At 40.6% G+C, this 15,531-nt stretch overlaps 2 protein-coding genes across 2 annotated transcripts in view; both read right to left on the bottom strand.

The window, feature by feature from the left end:
- Positions 1-1,302, bottom strand: part of si:ch211-132g1.7 (prostaglandin F2 receptor negative regulator) — a 79,532-nt gene extending 78,230 nt beyond the window's left edge. The window contains exon 1 of the mRNA XM_031746009.2: positions 835-1,302. Coding sequence (XP_031601869.1) covers positions 835-880 — 46 coding nt within the window. The 5' untranslated portion in view covers positions 881-1,302. The remainder of the gene's footprint in view (positions 1-834) is intronic.
- Positions 1,303-4,696: 3,394 nt separating this feature from the next.
- Positions 4,697-15,531, bottom strand: part of LOC116325167 (immunoglobulin superfamily member 8-like) — a 31,434-nt gene continuing 20,599 nt past the window's right edge. Inside the window, exons 3-7 of the mRNA XM_039606392.1 lie at positions 14,309-14,567; positions 12,062-12,232; positions 8,005-8,102; positions 7,331-7,372; positions 4,697-7,164 (exon numbers count right to left, since the gene is read on the bottom strand). Of these exons, the coding sequence (XP_039462326.1) occupies positions 7,102-7,164; positions 7,331-7,372; positions 8,005-8,102; positions 12,062-12,232; positions 14,309-14,567 (633 nt within the window). The 3' untranslated portion in view covers positions 4,697-7,101. The remainder of the gene's footprint in view (positions 7,165-7,330; positions 7,373-8,004; positions 8,103-12,061; positions 12,233-14,308; positions 14,568-15,531) is intronic.

The following is a 15,531-nucleotide window of genomic DNA, read 5'->3' as shown; positions in this document are numbered from 1 at the left end:
ATGGGACCATGTCAACTCACGTTGGCTAATTGGTCTTAATGGGAGTACAGTTTGCTAGGCTAATGAGAGGCTGAACAGCACAGAGACTGAGAGACAGAAGAACACCCGAAACTTGAATTTTTTCCTTATTTGTCCTTATTTTTTTTTTTCTTAAGCTCTACTTTTAAATAGAATAAAGTATTTATAACACGTTTACATTTTATTTTTTTTTAAATACACTAAATAAATTATCACTGGTGGGAATGACTTCAAAACGTTCGCTTAACACACCTGTATGAGAAGGCCGACACTGAAAAAAATGTTTTTACGGAGGAAGTAGGTGCAAATTTTTACCGTGACAAACTCCATTTAAAACAATACATTTTTACGTAACTCTATCAGTCACACCCAGCCGCGTCTCAGATAACAACTCGGTCATTTATTTTCTCCAATCTCTTGGATTGACTTTTCAATTCGGCTTAACCCAATATACCAACCGACCCTTCTGTTTCACTGAAATTTCAACTTTTTAAGGAGGCTAGCTTGCTGCCCCCCAAACTTATTCCATCCAAATCCACAGCACTAGCAGCGGGAGCCAGTTGCAAAGTCACAAATACATTAAAAATAAGTGATAGTTGATGGGTTGGCTGTATGCCGAATTATATAGGTGGTGTTAAAAATGCAGAAAATGGTTTGAATTATGTTTTAAAATGGATGTTCGCTGGTACACAACCGAAACATATTAAATTGTCAGATTTTAAAACGGAGTACAACACTGGCTTCTCGCGACCAGAGAATGCCATCTATCGGAGTTAATTAGCCATCAATATAGTCAAGCAAAGAAATGTCTCTTACCGAGCATCAAAAGCCCGAAAGCGAATGCGAAAAGACACTTATCCATGTTCCCTCCTCTCTTATTCCACTCTTATCCTTTTTTCCTTAATTTCCCCCCGCTTTCTTTGTCCCGCGTTGGGGGTAAGACCAGTCCTCTCCCGCCGCTGTCGGGCAATCCAATAAAACTCTCAGATGTGTGCAGTCAGTCCGCACCGCACACCGGGCGGAGCCGCTAGGCAAAACGGATGCACACACCGCGGTTTCTGATCCAGCGAGGCGAAAGTCCGGGTCCGGGGGGAGAGCGTTTACATGACACTTACACTGAACCGGTGTAATGTGTGTCTCTGTGTGTGGGAACTGGGACGAGCTACATAGAGAGGGGGGTGAGGCTGATAGAGGTGAGAGAGAGAGAGAGAGAGAGTGGCCGGAAGTTAGGTGACGGTCTGGAGGAGGGGTGGAGAGAAACAGGGAGGTCCCAGGTGGAGAGAGAGAGATTCCCACATCATTCTTACTGTGCCACAAGTTTTAATAGCGAAGATTACACGTCGGGCACAGTCCAGTGATGATATGATGGATTTCTCCATCACAGAGCATAAATTACAGCAGCTAAATCTCCAGTGATTATCCTTTAATATCGACCTACCAGCCCAGGCTATTACACCAGCTCCTTGTGTATAACAATTGATACATTTGATTGATTTCTCTCTACAGTAATGTTGCTTTCATGATGTGTTGAAATTGATACTTTGATACCCAGGATGCTTTATGATAATAAAAATTATAAAGCTCATTTGGAAAATTGCTATACATATTTGAAAATTGGCAGTGATAAAGGGCCAGTACACTAAATTAGGAGTACAGAGAAAGGTCGGGGGCGAAGCACCTAGGAATTTATGGCACAGGCCACAGGAGAAGTTTAAAAGGAAGGTGAGGGCTGAAACTTCTACAGTTAACATGTTTCCTCAGGTCTTCCAAAGGCAATTTATTGTTATTTTTACTATTATATAAGCAATATAGTCATTGTAGTCAGTTCCATGCACAAACCACATATATTTGGAGGCTAAAAGAATCCGCAAAAATCTATGTACTTCCCTTCCGAAACGAATACGCCCACCGCCTTGTTTGTATGCTAACATTTCTCCCATTTTCATTTTCCCTGCGGCCTGCCCTTTCACCAGCGCTGACACATCCCAGTTGTCAGTTACTGTCCTGTGGCCAAGCCCATGCTGTCTACTTACACAAAGCCACTGGGCAGGGCAAAGTTCACAGCTCAGTCAGCCTCAGAGACAGAGAAAGAAGCAAGGGGCTGAGAGGAGGTAAGGACTTTGGTTTTCCAACCTTGGGGTCAAAGGTTAAGACTTCGTAGGTCATCTGCGTTGGTGCTTTCTAATTTTAAAGTGTGCATGTGCAGCCTGCTACTGTATGTGGTCCAACACCGGAGACTCTATTGTCGCACAACATCTGTTCAATCTGACACATACATGCAGGACACACGCAGGTTTATGTTATTGCACCACTACTCTATCAGTTATTAACTAGGTCATGGAGTCTTGGCACCACCTCTGGTTTCACTGACTGTTATTCCTACCAACAACCTCAGTTATGATTCGTTTTAGACCGTGTGAAGTCACTTATTCAGAAAATATGGAGCTAGAACACCACCTTCTGGTCACGGAGAGGAACACTGATAGAAGCACATAAACAGAGACGAACAGGGAGACATAACTGGAAAATATAACCAAATCCAGGGACTGTAAATGATCTGAAGGTGAAGGTTTTACCCTGGTAGGATATGATCAGGTAACAGCTCGATTCAGTTAATGACCACCCATGACATCACCCTTACTGTTATGTGTGTTTCCCTATGAAAGAATGTGTGCGTATTTCGCTGAAACACACTCCTGTACACACCCACTGCCACATGACTTGTCTCAGAGGTGATTATGGTGGATGCTTGCGGGTAGATATTGTCTTAAGAATGCAGTGTGGACACTTTACAGGGTGAAGGAGAGGGTACACCGTTCCTCTTACCTATCACAGGGCTAACACAGAGAGAAAGACAACCAGTCACGCCCACATTCACACAGCTTTGAATCACCAACCGATGCATGTGTCTGTATCTGTATAGAGGCCGCCCAGGTGCAGGGAGAAGGAAAGGCTCCAGCTGGCTCATGGATTCAAACCCAGGATCTTCTTGCTGTGAGGCGACGGTGCAAACCAGCAGAGCACCATGCCACCTGCACAAAGAGGTCAAATTCAAGTGTGGCATGAGAACTCATAGACGTGACAGCTGATCTCACTGAAACAAAGTCTCTCTTGTTTTTCTGTTGTTTTTCACTTTGAACAGTGTCTTCAGCGTGCGAGGCAGGCTGTGTACACAGCAGCTGATCCACTGTGCACTCGTTTGGTCTTATAGAATATCACAGAACTCCAAATATATTCTGGTTTTTTTCTGCTTGCATTCTGTTACACACCAAAGCTCAGTGTGTACATGCTAACAAATGTCTCGTGTAAGTCTTCTCCAACACTGGAGAGCACATTGTTTTTGATCCAGGATTGTTTACATGGATTTCTACCAGCTAGCTGCCTTCATGCATGCTGCATCTAGCTGGCTTTTTTTTTCTTTCTTTTTTTTGCTTTTCATTGGAAGAGTGACAACGTGTCCCCTGCATCTACTCACATGCATGTATTCTTGTCCACAAGAAGTATTACCAGAGGAATTTCACACTGCATTAAGATATTGTATCAAATCCTGGACAGCACTACTTCTGCATGTAAGTCCCTCAATAAAGCCACAGCATATAATTTCCCATCACTATCATATACACTGGATGGAGGTAATATTGCCCTAAAACAGAATAATCTCTTCAGGAATCAGGAGATGTTTCATCAGGTCTAAGAAACTTATTTTCTTATTGATTCACAGCGAGTTTTCCTTCTCCAGGGAGCATTTTGGGAAGTGTAGCTAAATCCTTCCAGCCAAATAGACCCCAAAGAATAAAAGTATCTCCTAAATGTAGGAGTTAAGGCAGGGCTGTCAAACAAAAGGCCCATGGGCCAGAATTGGCCTGGCAAAGACTCCAATCTGGCCACTGGATCGCTTTTGAAAATGGGAAGGAGGGCAGAAATTTTGGACTTTTAACCATATTTTTTCATTTTACAGGTTTTCCTGCTAATATATCCCTCCACTGTGAACATTGAAACATCTAAATATTTAAGAAATATTTAATTGTATTTATTTTTTACAATCTAAGCCCCAAAACAGTCCTGCTGACACTTTTTTTTTTTTCATCTATTGCAGCAACATTTCTTTACCATGTGGAAAAAAGTAAGACATACTTGGTCCGACCCTCTTAAAATTCATGTTGTGTCATTAAAAAAATGTTTATTAATGGTAATTAATGGTTTATTCCTTCATTCCTTGAACAAACAAATAAACTATTAGCTGTTGATTATTAGCTACAGAAGAAACTAAATCATCCTCCCTTTTCAGCTCTGACAGGAAAAAAAACAAAAAACAAAACAATTTCCTGTAACAGTTTTTTTTTCTATTAAACTACACCTTCCTAGTACCAGGATGGACCTTCTGTGTAAACTGTAGCCTCAGTTTCGTGTTCTTTGAAAGGGGTGGCACCCGGTGTGGTTTTCTGTTGATGTACGTGGCGTACCTGCTTCAAAGAGATGGGCTACAATAGATCTAAATGATACCTACATGCAAAACCTCCCTCTCTCCCTCTCTCTCTCTCTCTCTCACACACACACACACACACACACACACACACACACACACACACACTCATACTTGACGGTGAAGTTGCTGAATGGTTGACACAAATCCACTACTGCAAAATGTTTCCAGTTTTAAAGACAAGTCCACTTTGTTTTTGAAGCTTTCTGTTCTGTGTATTTATTTGTTTAACATCAGCACTCGTTACAGACACATTTTTACAAATACTGAATATCCAACCCCCCAAATTGAGAAACAAACAAAAAACATTCATTAACATGTGTTGTATTTCATCTCACAGATAGAATATAATAATTGTGATATATTTCATCCTTTAATCTTTAATTACTTTAACTGTGGATTTTATTTTCCTAAACAGTTTTTAAATAATTTCACACCTTAAAAAATAATCTTTATTTCATTCTAAAAATAACCTTATATTTCTTTTATTTAAAGACCACTAAAGAAATTCTTTCAAAGGTAGATGCAGATATTCTTTTAAATCATTTAATTACAAGCAATTACGATTCCCATATTCATATCTATCCTTCATATAATTCCTTATATCAAGATAACATTTAGAAGCTTTTTTCCCCCCTGATGTATTTCACCTTAAATTCATTAGGTAGCAGATTTGTCCAAAATCTGCTTCTGTTTGCTGATCTGCAAACCTTCAAACTGAGTTTTACTGAGTTTTTTAATGATACGTTTCATATCTGGAAACAAAACAAAACAAAAACAACAACAAAGACTCAGTTTTACAGATAATAATAATGAAGCAAAACATTCGTACAGGAACAAATTAACTTGGATTAAAGCACCATCTAACATGACAGGTCAAAGAACTTGGAGAAGTGTAAACAAACAAACAAATTATGAAAAACAAGGCAGACGATATAAAAACTTAAAGCTGCAGCATTCGTTTTCAAAATTTTAAAAGCTGCAAAGAATTCATGCACAAAATGTTGAATATGAAATAAATTAATCATTAAAAAATTAACAATTAAATAAAATGTAAGAAAAAATAGTAAAAGAACCAACTTTTAAACTTTTTAGTTTTTAATCATCGCTAATATCCTTATTTTTACTTATATTTATAAAATGCGTATAGCGTTTCAAAATTTTTTATGTTTATTTTGCCTCCAAAAGTTCCATATAGTCGTCAAATTTATTCACATGGCTTGCCGTGTGTTTAATGTTCATTTACTAAATCTTGCTCCTCTGCAGCTTTAAGAGATTTCACACAGATTCGAAAGATGTTTCTCAAATTGGACAAGCTTTGGATATTAAATATTAAAATCACAGATAAAATTGCAGACTCTGTGTTGGGGCTGCGTGTCTGCATTGCAGATGAGCCTTAGGCCCCCCCAATAAAGTCAAAGTCAGCCCCTCTCAGCTGAATACTACAAGTCAAATTCATTCCTACAATTTGGTAATGAAAAACTAAACACCCATGTCGCTGATAAATTATTGATGTGTGAGCTCACAAGTGATTAGAAGTGTGTTCAGGTATAATTAGAAACACTTTATATGAAACGTGAAAACGAAACAGTTCATCTCCTGGTATACAAAGCATTTAATGACTGCTACTGTGTCCAGCACTAATGATGACATCTTAAAAATTAAACATTTCAGACAATTTAAATTTAACAAAAAAACATATATGAGAATCAGAAAAATCTCATTGCAATTTTTAAAATTGAACACAAATGATTTGCAGTTTATTAAAAAGTGGCCAATTAACCTTCTCTCAGTCAACTAATCAATTCATTGATTACTGACTGCAGCTTTGATGGGTACACAAACTATTGATTAGAAATAAAATATATTTTTAACATGTAATATTTATGTATAATTATTGTTGTTAATATTCTGGAATAGTTTCAGCTTCTCGTAAATGTTATATTTGACATGAAATACAGAAATCTTACTCATGTTATCATTCATATTTAAAGCCCTAAATCTACTTACAGATACATTCAATTATAAAGTATAAAATGACAGCTGTGATTGGGAGAGGATAAATTAATATGGTATAGTATGTCCTTTGTAGGATCAATAAAGAATTTAACTATGAATCTATCTGAATTAGGGTTACAGTTACTCCAATACTAACCTGTGTCTTCCGCCCTAAAAACAGATGTTGCATTATAGGGATCCTTCACGGTAGCTCTGTTAATATCGTTTCTTATTGTGTAATCATTTGAGGTGCTTAAAAAATTCAGTTCTGTGTTTTTTGTGTTTCTTTCAACCTTTGTTATGAAGAATTTAAGTTGCTGTCAGTTTATCAATCTTAACTAATCTACAGAGTTAAAGTCTTTGACACCAAGACTCAACGAACCAAAAAACCTTAAGAGAACCTGAAAACTGGTAAAAGTCCTCTTAATAATATACTGCTGCAGGATGGTAATGCACAATAAAGGCAGTACTGAAACATAAGGCTCACTTCTTTGGAATCAAAAAACAGAGCAACAAAGACACATAATTAAGAATTTTGTTGTGATATTTCATCCTGTTACTTCAATACTTCAATCACATTAGGTTGTACAAGAACAGCAAACCTACTCTTCTTCTTTTGTCTCATGGTCTTGTCTGCAGGGAGAAATTACCAGACCTTCCAGTTCCTGAACATAAGAACACATTTCAGTCTACACCATTATCCTCATTAACAGTTACTTACAGATTAGCTGTAGAGTACACATATTTACTCTGAAGATCTGTGAACATAGGCAGTAACAAACAAGCTACAGCAAACATACAGATTACTGCTTGGGTTTTATTGTGACTTACACTGTTGACGTCCTGGTTTGTCTTTACTTTGGTTCTGAAGAACTACAGAAAAATGTGAAATATGTTTAGTCAAAAACAGTCTGCTGTTTACTGGAGTGTTACTGTGACCCACAAGTCCTGTTTCAAGACAAGAAGTCCAAAACAACATCTCTCTGTCAATGCAAGTTTCAAGTCAAGTCACCTCATATTTAAAAATAAAACCACAATGAACAAGTCAAAGCTAAAAGTCCCAATTCAAAGACAACTCAATGCTAAAAACAAGCAAAACCTGAATCAACCATTAAAAATATTGGGGTGGCACACCAACAGAATTTACAGCTTTAATATGCTGTCAGATACAGGTTACTAGAAAAATATGGCAAAAGAGAGAGAGAAATAGCAATTGTGTAAATCTAATAAACTTGTGCTCAAGTTTATTAGATTTATTACCAACATAGTCTTGTCAGAGGGCGCCACTAATGGGGGACAACAAATTATGGAGGGTGCCCCCCCAGCCCCCATTGGTGCTTCGCCTGCATTAGATTTATGATAAGAGGAAGTTAAATAAATATGTGGTAAAATATTGCGTAGGTTGGGAAGTGATCAATAACACTCAGTCTGACTGTATTTCCTCCTTTAAATACCAGAATTCACTCAGAATCCTTTCAGCACAGCAAAGGAGAAACAGGACCCACCTCCTCTCTGATGAACATACTGGTGATGATGAGCCCATAAAGGCTGAGGAAGGTGCTCACGATGTAACACCGCGTGGAGTCGTACAGGATTACAGGCTCTGTGGAGGTCAGAGTCAATGGTTAAACAAAGCGCAAGCATGAGCAAAATCTGAAGAAATGTTAAAGGGAGGCTGGTGTAGATATTACTTTTTCCTGCTCTATATTATTACTGCTGAAATAAATTTAGTCTGGGGCATGACTGACCCTGTGACCATCTCAAATTGGAGGGAAAAGAAACAAATAAACATAACAAAGATTCCAGGTCCAAGTGTCATACAAAAAATAAAGACTGAAGTCGTTCGAAACACTTTTTTTTTTTTGTTTAGCTGAAAAAATACTTGAGCTAGGTCCTTCAAACGTGTTAAGATAACGCTAGTAAGCCTCTGAAGCCAGTAACGACAAAAAACAAAACAAAACATGGACGTAGGAGATAAATATCTGTGTGTGGTTTGTGCTTTGCTTTGCTCTGCAGGAGCTGATTGAAGTAATAGACTGCACGAGCGACACCTGGGCCCGGCAGATATGATGGCAAAAACTTTTGTTAACATCCATAGCTCAAGTAATATTAGTGAAGAAGGTCAAAGGGGAAGGGAAGTTACACTAGCAGAGAACGGGGATGCTGCAGCAAGTTGACGACACAAATGTTTCATTGAATATGCCATTTACAAAAACTGAATTGAACCAGGCACTTAGGAAATTTAATCTTTCAGCACCTGGAAAGGATGAGATTTGTTACATGATGATAAGTCACTTGAGAGACTCGGCTAAAGAAGTTTTACTAGAACTGTATAATAGAGTTTGGGAGGGAGGGAAGTTGCCACAAAGCTGGAAGGAGGCAGTGATAATACCAATACGCAAACCAGGGAAAGACGATACGAAACCAGGAAACTACAGACCAATAGCATTAACATCCAATGTCTGCAAAATAATGGAGAGAATGATAAATGAAAGATTAGTGTTCTATGTGGAAAAGAAGGGATATTTGGCTCAGTGTCATAGTGGTTTTAGAAGAGGGAGGGGAACGATGGATCCAGCTTTATGTTTAGAACATGAGATAAGGAAGGCACAAGTGAATAAGGAGAGTGTGCTGGCGGTCTTTTTTGATATAGAAAAAGTGTATGATATTATGTGGAGGGAAGGTCTGTTAATAAAAATGAGGGAAATGGGTATAAATGGTTGAATGTTCAGATGGGTTAAGGATTTTTTGGACGGCCGACGAATAATAGTGAGGATTGGGAGGAGTTATTCGGAGAGTTTGCCGATAGAAAATGGAACGCCACAAGGAAGCATAGTTAGCCCGCTATTGTTTTCACTGCTGATTAATGATGTGTTTAGGAACATAGAGGGTGGGATGGGGTTTTCACTTTTTGCAGACGATGGGGCAATGTGGGCAAGAGGACGACGGTTAGACTTTTTGGTGAAGAAAGTACAGGGGGCGATTGCAGAAATAGAACAGTGGTCGTATAAATGGGGGTTTAAATTCCCAGTTGATAAGACTAAGTTGATGGTTTTTACAAGAAAGAGAGGTGGGGTTGACGTCAGGGTCAGATTGTATGGACGGGAATTGGAAAGGGTTAAACAATTTAAATTTTTGGGGTTGTGGTTTGATGAAAGGGTGACATGGACTATACATATTCAGAAAATAATAGACAGATGCAAGAAAGTGTTGAATGTAATGAGGTACTTAGTGGGAATTGACTGGGGGGCTGATAGGAAATCTTTAAAAGCTATATATACTGGGTTGATTAGGTCAGTATTGGATTATGGGTGTGTAGTATATAATTCTGCTGCCAGAACAAGTCTTCGTAAGTTGGATAGTATCCAATATCAAGCGTTAAGACTTTGCTCAGGTGCATTCAAAACAACATCTGCAGCAGCACTACAGGTAGAAATGGGGGAAATGCCATTACAAATAAGAAGAGAGCAATTGACATTGAATTACTGGGCAAGTTTACAAGGACATGGTCACGATCATCCAACGAAAACTGTTTTCCAACCATGCTGGGAAAAAGAGAAAATGCAATTGAAGAGCTTTGGGTGGACAGTGGGACAGAAAGCAGCTGAACTTAATCTGGACAAGATAAACATAAGTCACACAGTACCACTGCCTACAATACCACCATGGATGCTCCCTGACGCAGTAGTGGATTTCACATTGTTAAAGAAGAAGACCAAGGAGAGGGGTGTTATCTTAAATTCGCATACAGTACAGGAATATATTAATCAGTATTATAGTTATGTCAAAATCTACACGGATGCATCAAAGAATACAGCCAACCAGAGTGGGATAGCCTTTATAGTTCCTGAATTTAATATCAAGGTGGGGAAAAGGATCAGTGACGATTTGTCAGTATGCACAGGGGAAATGGTTTCCATATTGTTAGCAGTCCAGTGGATTGAGGAAACGAAACCACTAAGATCTGTGGTGTGCTCGGACTCGAGCTCATCACTGGCCAGCTTGCAAGACAGCCACTCAGACTGCAGACCTGACATTCTGCTAGAGATCCAGCAAACATTGTTCAGACTTGTTATGATGGGGCTTGTGGTCACATTCTTATGGGTACCGGCGCATCATGGAGTTAAAGGAAATGAAATGGCAGATAGGACAGCAAAAGTCGCAACAGGGAGACCACTGATAGATGTGGTTATTAGTGTGAGTAGGACGGAGCTCAAGAGCAGAATACGACACAAAATGAAGGAAAGGTGGCAAAAGCAATGGGAGGAGGAGAGGAAAGGGCGATGGTTGTACAACATCCAAAGGAAAGTGGGGGAGATGAGAAGTACAGGACGAAACAGGAGAGAGGAGACGATTATATCTCGACTGAGATTTGGACATACTGGCTTAAATAGCACATTATTTTTAATAGGTAAACACAGTACAGGGGAGTGTGACTGCAGTAGGGAACAGGAAACAATAGAACATGTTTTATTGCATTGTCAGAAGTATGATGTGGAGAGGAGACAGCTGGTCAAAAAGCTGGACGATATGAAAGTGAAGTTGGACTTGTTTGATTTATTTCGCGTGAGCTCTATGAGTGAAAGTTATCAAGCTGTATTTTGGTTTTTAAGACGGACCCATTTGTTCAGGAGAATTTGAATATTTTCTTTTCTTTTAATTAATTAATTTATTTGTTTAATTATTTATTTATTTATCTATTTATTTTGTCATTTTGGTTCACACTCCACACCAGTTGGTGGCGGTAATGCACCATTCTGCTGTTTGCCAACCGCCAATAAACCCTATACAGAAGAAGAAGAAGAAGACACCTGGGCCCAGTGAGCTATGAAAGCTCCCTCCATTCTGCAGCAGGTCTCTCAGTTGCTCTCTGCTCACTGCCTTGATTTGGACAACAGCCTTATAGACTGGATTGGCTCAGACTGCAACCATATTGAAAATTTGTGGCCTACACTTTAAAGCCAGGTTTGTGCCTGGAAACCAGGCAGTATTCTGCCAGAAGAGTGGTTAAATATCCACCCTAACATTTGCTTATGGGCACAATATCAAAAGTAGAACTCATGCTGATTTGACTGTTCGATTTCTCGGCAATATAGAGGTTCTGGGTTTTTTTTAGCGCTAGACTCATCAAAGTATCAGTAACATTATCATAATTCATTCAAGCAGGTTATGTATAATTGTGATGAAGCTTATTTCCAATATATAGTCATTGTATTCATATAATTTGGTAGAATTGGTCTGAAAAATGCTTTTAAACATTTAATTCAAACAGAAAAGCAGCAATGGTGCCTTTAATGGTGTAACTCAGGGGTGGGCAATTCCAGGCCCCGAGGGCCGGTGTCCCTGCAGGTTTTAGATGTGTCCTCGAACCAACACAGCTGATTTAAATGGCTAGATTAGCTCCTCAACATGTCCTGAAGTTCTCCAGAGGCCTGGTAACGAACTAATCATGGGACAGGTGTGTTGACCCAAGGTGAGATCTAAAACCTGCAGGACACCGGCCCTCGAGGCCTGGAATTGCCCACCACTGGTGTAACCAGTGCTTCACATGTGTCCTCTTACTTGTAGGAGTAACTGCAACGGTTCCCATCTCTTTGGTACTCTCCACGATTTTGGTCCAATTTCTGGGGTGGATGAGCTCCCGGGTGACGTTGCAGGAGAGAGTTAGGTCACTTCCCTCAGTGATGACAGGGGGCGGGGTCTTAGGGGACACCTTGAGCGTGTTAGGAATGACTGATGGGAAAACAAAACAAAAAAACATTTTCACACACAAACAATGTTATAAAAAGAAACAAACTAGTAGTAAAAATATTGACTTTATAAAGTAATAAAGTAAAGTACTAAAGATAGCCTCTACAGCAGGATTGGGCAATCCATTTTCCCAAGGGGCCATGTGAAGGACCCTCTGAAGTCTAACATCCACAACTTCAGGATATCATTTTTGAATTTTGTGTGATGGTCGATGCCAAGAACAGCTCAATGTGATTTGATTTAGTTGCTGTTAGTTTAGTTGCCTCTGTATAAGCTTACTGGTGTGGCCCGCTGCTCTATACGCAAAGGTAAAAACTTTTTCAAGGCCTGATATATTGCAAAGATCTTTCCCAGTAGAAAAGCCTTCCTGGAGGCATTCCAGGCAATGGTGGAGGCATCCTCGTGGTCGGCTGAGAAATAGGTTTCCAGTTGCCACCTGGGCTTCATCCGCTGCTGTCGGATGAAGCCCAGGTGGCTCCCGCTGACGGCGTGGGCGTCCTTTCTGGACCAGTCCCGGCCCCACGAAGGAGGCCCCCAGGCCTGCCACCACCTGTCTGCGCGTGGCTGCAGCGCAGAGGCAGTTCACACCCACTAACCCCTTCTCCTCTTGGTTTTCTTCGCAGATCATGGCCGCTACGGACGCCACACCCAACACACCTGGGGCAGCCCTCCCCCGGTTCAGGAAAGACGTGCCACGTACCGGTAAGGTGACAATGGGGTACACACCAGGCTCTGGTGGATTCGGGCTGTATGCAGACCCTGGTCCACCAAACCCTGGTTCGCACAGGGGCATTGCTGGAGGCAGAGTGGGTGATGGTGAAGTGTGTGCATGGGGACATTCACAAATATCCCTTAGATATAAGGGGAAAATGCTTAGACTGAAGACTGCGGTTAGTTCACGCCTGACGCACGCTAGATTGGCCCAGGTTCAGTAGTTTAATAGGGCAGTGTGTCCGGGTGCATTGACGGCCGATAGGGACATGTGGGGTCTGCCTTGCGCTAAGCGGTGATACGGGGTCATCTGAAACCGGCTCTGGGAAGGAGGAGGAGAAAGCCCAGGAATTCACTCCACAGAAAATTTTCTACTGGAGCTTTCTTGAGTTGACACCCTACACTCAGCCTTTGACCAGGTGAGAAGAATTGATGGTCAGATGGCGCGCCCTGAAGCAGCACTGACATTTATGCATTTTGTATTGATTAGGGAAAGATTGCATCGAGTGAGTTGCGACACTCGCACAGAGGAGGTACACACCCAGTTGTTGGCGTCTTGAAGCCGCCGGGAAATGATTTTCCAGGTGGTTCATTACAACCCAATGGCCGGTCACATTGGGTATGACAAAACTCTGGATTGAATAATGGCTCAATTTTATTGGCCGGGCAGATGTGAACCAATAGCGCTTGTCCTGCCCAGAGTGTCAGCTGGTTCACCAGCCAGTCATACAAAAAGGGCCTTTGTGCCGTTTACCATTAATGGATGTCCCATTTCACTGGAGCGCACGTGGATATTGCTTTGTATTAGTTCTGGTGGATTATGCAACAAGATGCCTGGAAGAAGCGCTGCTGCGCACCATTTGTGGTAAATCATAACAACATTTGCTTTATAATGCAAAGTAAAGACCCAGCAGTATAAGGGCTCTAACAGATGATCCCTTATGAATAGCAATGATGGCAAGCAAAAACTCTCTTAACAGGAAGAAACTTCGGGCAGAACCAGGCTCAGGGAGCGGCAGCCATCTGCTGCCACCGGTTGAGGCTGAGGGGAAACCTCCTTAGTGAGCATTAAGTCAGTTTCTATAGGGACAGCTCAAACGCTTGACAATGCTGATATATAATACTTTACAGTAACATTTTTTGTTTTTTATCATTATGTGCAAATAGAAATAATTTATGGTTTCCAAAGACAACTAGTAGGCTATGCTTAGATATTTACTGTATGAGTGCCTGGATTTGAAGGTTTTTATTTTTTTGATCAGACACTTGTTAAATTTAACATTTGTTCAGGATTTAAACCTCTTTATTAATAGGTCAGAATTGTTAAATACACACACACTTTCATACCAGTGAGCTGGACCTGAGCCATATAATTTCCACTGATGACGTAGTCGGTGCTCGGTGTTTGACACTCGTAGAAGCCAGCATCCGTCAACTTCACCTCAGCAATCTTCAGCTCCACCTCATTGTCTTGGAGACGCACCATTGAAATGTCGCCAGATGCCACGCGCGTGCTGTAAGACTGGTCGGAGTACCGAGAGTCGAAAGAGGAGATTATCTGTGTCTTCCGCCCTTTAGCATCCTTTAACATATTCCATTCAAAATCCTGCAGGAAAAGAGAGGAACAAAGATGATGTGAATGTTATATTAAGGCAAACTTTTAACAACATTTAAACTTGAAGCAGAAGAGCATATGTTTTCTAAAAAAAAAAACCCCCAGAACAACAACAATAATAACTAGAAAGCGAAAATTTCAGAAGAAATTTTATGTGTGCCTATGCCGCTGGTAATCAGTGTAGTTTGCCATTCATACGGCTACAGAGAGCAAAACTCAGCAGAGCAGCCATTCTCCACCATGAATTATGATAAAAACAAACACCGCTCGCGCCTCACAGATGACAGCTTACAGTTTTGGGTAAAGATGAGGTGACTTCGTACAGCCCCGATTTGCAGACGCTGTGCACAGAGGTTCATGAGCAGAAGTCCCATTGTATCACGGCAGACCCCGACAATGTTTGCATGAACATGCTTTGAAGCATTACGTTATGGACCACTTTTCACACATGGTTGGTGTACCCACACAGGCAGCCGTAGCTTTTCAACTCATAGCCCAACACACACCCAAAAAACAGCCAAGAGAGCACAGACTTTACACCCGTGGGTCCACCTCCCCTGCAGCGGCACTGCAGACCACGCCCCGACACACACATCAAACACATAAAATAAATATGTATGCACTTTCGCATTCACTTTTTGTTTTTTGTTATTTTTACACAGTGTTCTGAATGATGAACAATGGTCTACAGCCAATCTTGTGTATTATTATACAAACTTTGGTTGTAAGATTCAGATAACTATTTAATAAAAGCTAAATATTTTATATGAAAGTAAGAAAGAAAAGTATATCTTTGTGTCCACCTTTCCCTGTTAATGCCCTACCTGGCCCCCTGGCAAAAGCTTTGCTAGATCCGCCCCTGCACAGTTACCAGCTGTCAGCTACACAAAAAAAGGAGCTTGGTGTTTACAGGGAGTGCAGAATTATTAGGCAAATCAGTATTTTGTCCACATCA

This window comes from Oreochromis aureus, linkage group 23, assembly GCF_013358895.1.
Source record: "Oreochromis aureus strain Israel breed Guangdong linkage group 23, ZZ_aureus, whole genome shotgun sequence".
Taxonomy (NCBI): domain Eukaryota; kingdom Metazoa; phylum Chordata; class Actinopteri; order Cichliformes; family Cichlidae; genus Oreochromis; species Oreochromis aureus.
This window is presented reverse-complemented; position numbering and strand designations above follow the sequence as displayed.